The sequence below is a fragment of the Argiope bruennichi genome, chromosome X1 (genome assembly GCF_947563725.1).
Source record: "Argiope bruennichi chromosome X1, qqArgBrue1.1, whole genome shotgun sequence".
Taxonomy (NCBI): domain Eukaryota; kingdom Metazoa; phylum Arthropoda; class Arachnida; order Araneae; family Araneidae; genus Argiope; species Argiope bruennichi.
The window spans coordinates 1,380,845-1,383,773 of NC_079162.1; the positions used below are offsets into that span (position 1 = coordinate 1,380,845).

Below are 2,929 nucleotides of genomic sequence, written 5' to 3' on the forward strand. Positions count from 1 at the left end.
GGCACTTATTATGCTGTCAACGACTTGCTGCACAGCGTCCGTGATATCGTTAGTATTGACCATGATCTCAGTGATTTCTGCCAAATGAGAGAAAGCATCCCAGTCTGCTCGCTGGAATAGAAAACGCGGAGGACAAGGAGTCGCACCGTCGCTATCAGCATGCGAGACCATAATGGGGAAGTGATCACTATTGTAAAGGTCTTTGCTTACAGCAAAATTCAGCAATGGCATGAGCTCAGGAGAACATATGGCCAAATCAACACTATGGAAGCTGCGTGTGGGTTCATGAAAGTAAGTCTTCTCGTCATTATTAAGGAGACAGAGACAGTTATTAGAAATAAATTGCTCGATCTGTCGCCCACGAGAATTAGTACTTTCTGAACCCCACCAAACACTATGCCCGTTGAAATCGCCTAGTATAATAAGTGGTCTAGGAAGCTGGTTCACTAAATTGTCAAGATGTTGTTGATTAATGACATCATGAGGCGGTAAATATATACTACAGACTGTGACTAATGTTCGTGTGTGAACTTGCACTGCCACAGCCTGTAGAGGTGTATGCAAAGTAAGAGGTGTGCTTGGATATAGATTTGAGGTTAAGAGACAGACACCACCAGAACTCCGAGATCCTGTGTCTGTATCTTTCCTGGTACAATTATAACCGCGCAATTTTATTGGAATACTGGGTGTTAAAAAGGTTTCTTGAATACCTAAACAAATTGGATGAAATTTGTTTAAAATTGTCTTGATGTCTGAAAGTTTGGAACGTATGCCGCAACAATTCCATGAAAAGAAGGTACCCATTACGAGCGAGGTTTGGAAAAGGAGAGAGAATGGCCATTTATTGGAGTTGCCTGATCTTCGCAACTCATATCAAGTGCATCTTCATCCTCCGATGGATGGAGCTTAAAATCGGGAATGGTTGGTTTGCCCCCAAAAATGGACGTTAAGTCCTTATGGGCTATACCATCTTTCGCCAACCCCAAAGCAACTGAATTCCGTGAAGTAGACTTTTGCAGTTTCGAGGAAAGGTCTTTATGTGAAAGACCACGTTTTGCGAGTTTTAATGTCAGTGAGGACTGAGGTTTTTTTTTCCGAATTTTTTTCGATGTTGACAGGTCAGGTTTAGGAGATTCTGGAAGGCTTTTAACAGAATTCTCAGAATCAGATTCAGAAGTTTTTGCAGGAGGTTTTGTCGATGTAGTCTGCTTCATACAGTTCTCACAGGAACAATTTATGCAAAACGATTTTTGGACAACGGAAGCATAACTTACACCAGGAGTAGGAGTTTGAGTTTGGACCCTACGCCTGGCTTCGGGGTATGATAAATTTTCTTTTATTTTTAATGATGTCACTTGTTTTTCCAAGTTCCAGCGTGGGCAAGATCGAGCATATGAAGGGTGATCACCACCGCAGTTCACGCACTTTTCTTTTGCGGTGCACAGCTGGCTGTCAGGCCCTTTTTCAGCACAACGGGCACAAGTTAGTGTCCCGCGGCAATTTACTTTGGAATGACCATATCGCTGGCACTGATAACATCTTAATGGATTCGGAATGTACGGTCGAACTGGTAACTTTATATGGCCCGCATATATATATTCTTGTATATTAGGACTGTGAAATGTAAGTATATAGTGTTTAGTTGGGAGTATTTGACCTTCTCGCCGAATTGTAATCTGGCGAACTTGCGTCACTCCTTGTGGTTTCAATTCATGGGATATTTCTTCTAAAGACACATTGAATAGTTCTCCGCAGGTAATAACACCTTTGGAGAAATTTAGAGATGTATGTGAATTCACGGAAACCGGAATATCTGCAAGAGCTTTGAGTTTGATAATTTGTTGTGCTTGTTTTTTGGTGTTTATTTCCACTAGCAGATCACCAGATCGCATTTTCCGAATAGATAGGACATCACCAACTGTAGCTGATATTGCTTTCTGCACAAGAAACGGTGAAACAGAAGAAAAGGTCTCTTTATTATCCGATAGGCGCTTGATTACAAAAAACTTATCAAAATAATGAATATTAGTGGTAATATGGTAAACTTTACGCCCACTGAAGGGACCACGTTTGGAGGAGCCCATACGATATCAGAAAAGATTCGGGTCCGACGGCACCGCCCACCACGGAGCCCAACAAGGGAAGGCAGCCACCGGCTCTGGCCATTCCCAGCCTCGGCGCTTACCTTGATGCTAGCCGGAACCTATACGCTCGGAGTTACCCCCGGGGACAGTGACCACCCTTAACGCCAAGCCCAAGGAGTAACCCCTTCGCTTGATCCCTAGCAGACTAGCCACTCAGGTGACTAGCTACCAGCCGATTGATGCATAGGGGACCACAGTGCACCACCCGTCTTTCTAGTGGGTTGCCACGCACGGCCAACACGTGGGGTTTTGGCTGTCCATGAGAAGCAAGAAGCAAACAGAGCGGCGACAGCTTCTCATGGAGAGCTCCCTCGCTTGCCGTCGAGGGAAGGAAAAACACAGCAGAAAGCAGAAGGCGTAGGGGAGTTTGAACATGAAGGGAGTAAAGATCCCTGGGTACCTCGGGATTGGGACAGCCGTACTCACCTATAGTAGGTGAGCCCCTGAGGGGTCGAATCCTGTGAAAGGATTCAAGTATGAAAATTGTGGGATATCCCAAGGAGGGAAACTAAGAAAGTCAACAGCTTTAACGCGAACAGTATTAAGCTCCAAGTCATGCAGGAGCAATCTGGCTCTCTCACAAAATGGAAGAATGTGAGAGGGGCGGGCATTATATAGTCGACGGAGACCGACTGGCAAGGAATTATCGCTTAGGGGATGTTTGAGAACAGATTTAGTACGGAAATAAAATAAGGCAGACACTTTCTTTCGTCTTAAACAAAGTGGTAGTTGGTGACACATAACATATAAGCTTTCAACTGGAGACGTACGAAACGCACCAGAGC

General features: G+C 44.5%; 1 protein-coding gene across 1 annotated transcript; it reads right to left on the minus strand.

Annotated features, from left to right (window-relative positions):
- Positions 1-803: 803 nt before the first annotated feature.
- Positions 804-1,892, minus strand: LOC129958419 (uncharacterized). Its single transcript, XM_056070904.1, has one exon. It carries the CDS (start codon positions 1,890-1,892, stop codon positions 804-806), a length of 1,089 nt encoding a protein of 362 aa, XP_055926879.1.
- Between the last annotated feature and the right edge of the window lie 1,037 nt (positions 1,893-2,929).

Coding starts and splice junctions, on each gene's coding strand:
- LOC129958419 (XM_056070904.1), bottom strand. CDS start 1,892: ATGCGATCTGGTGATCTGCTAGTGGAAATAAACACCAAAAAACAAGCA.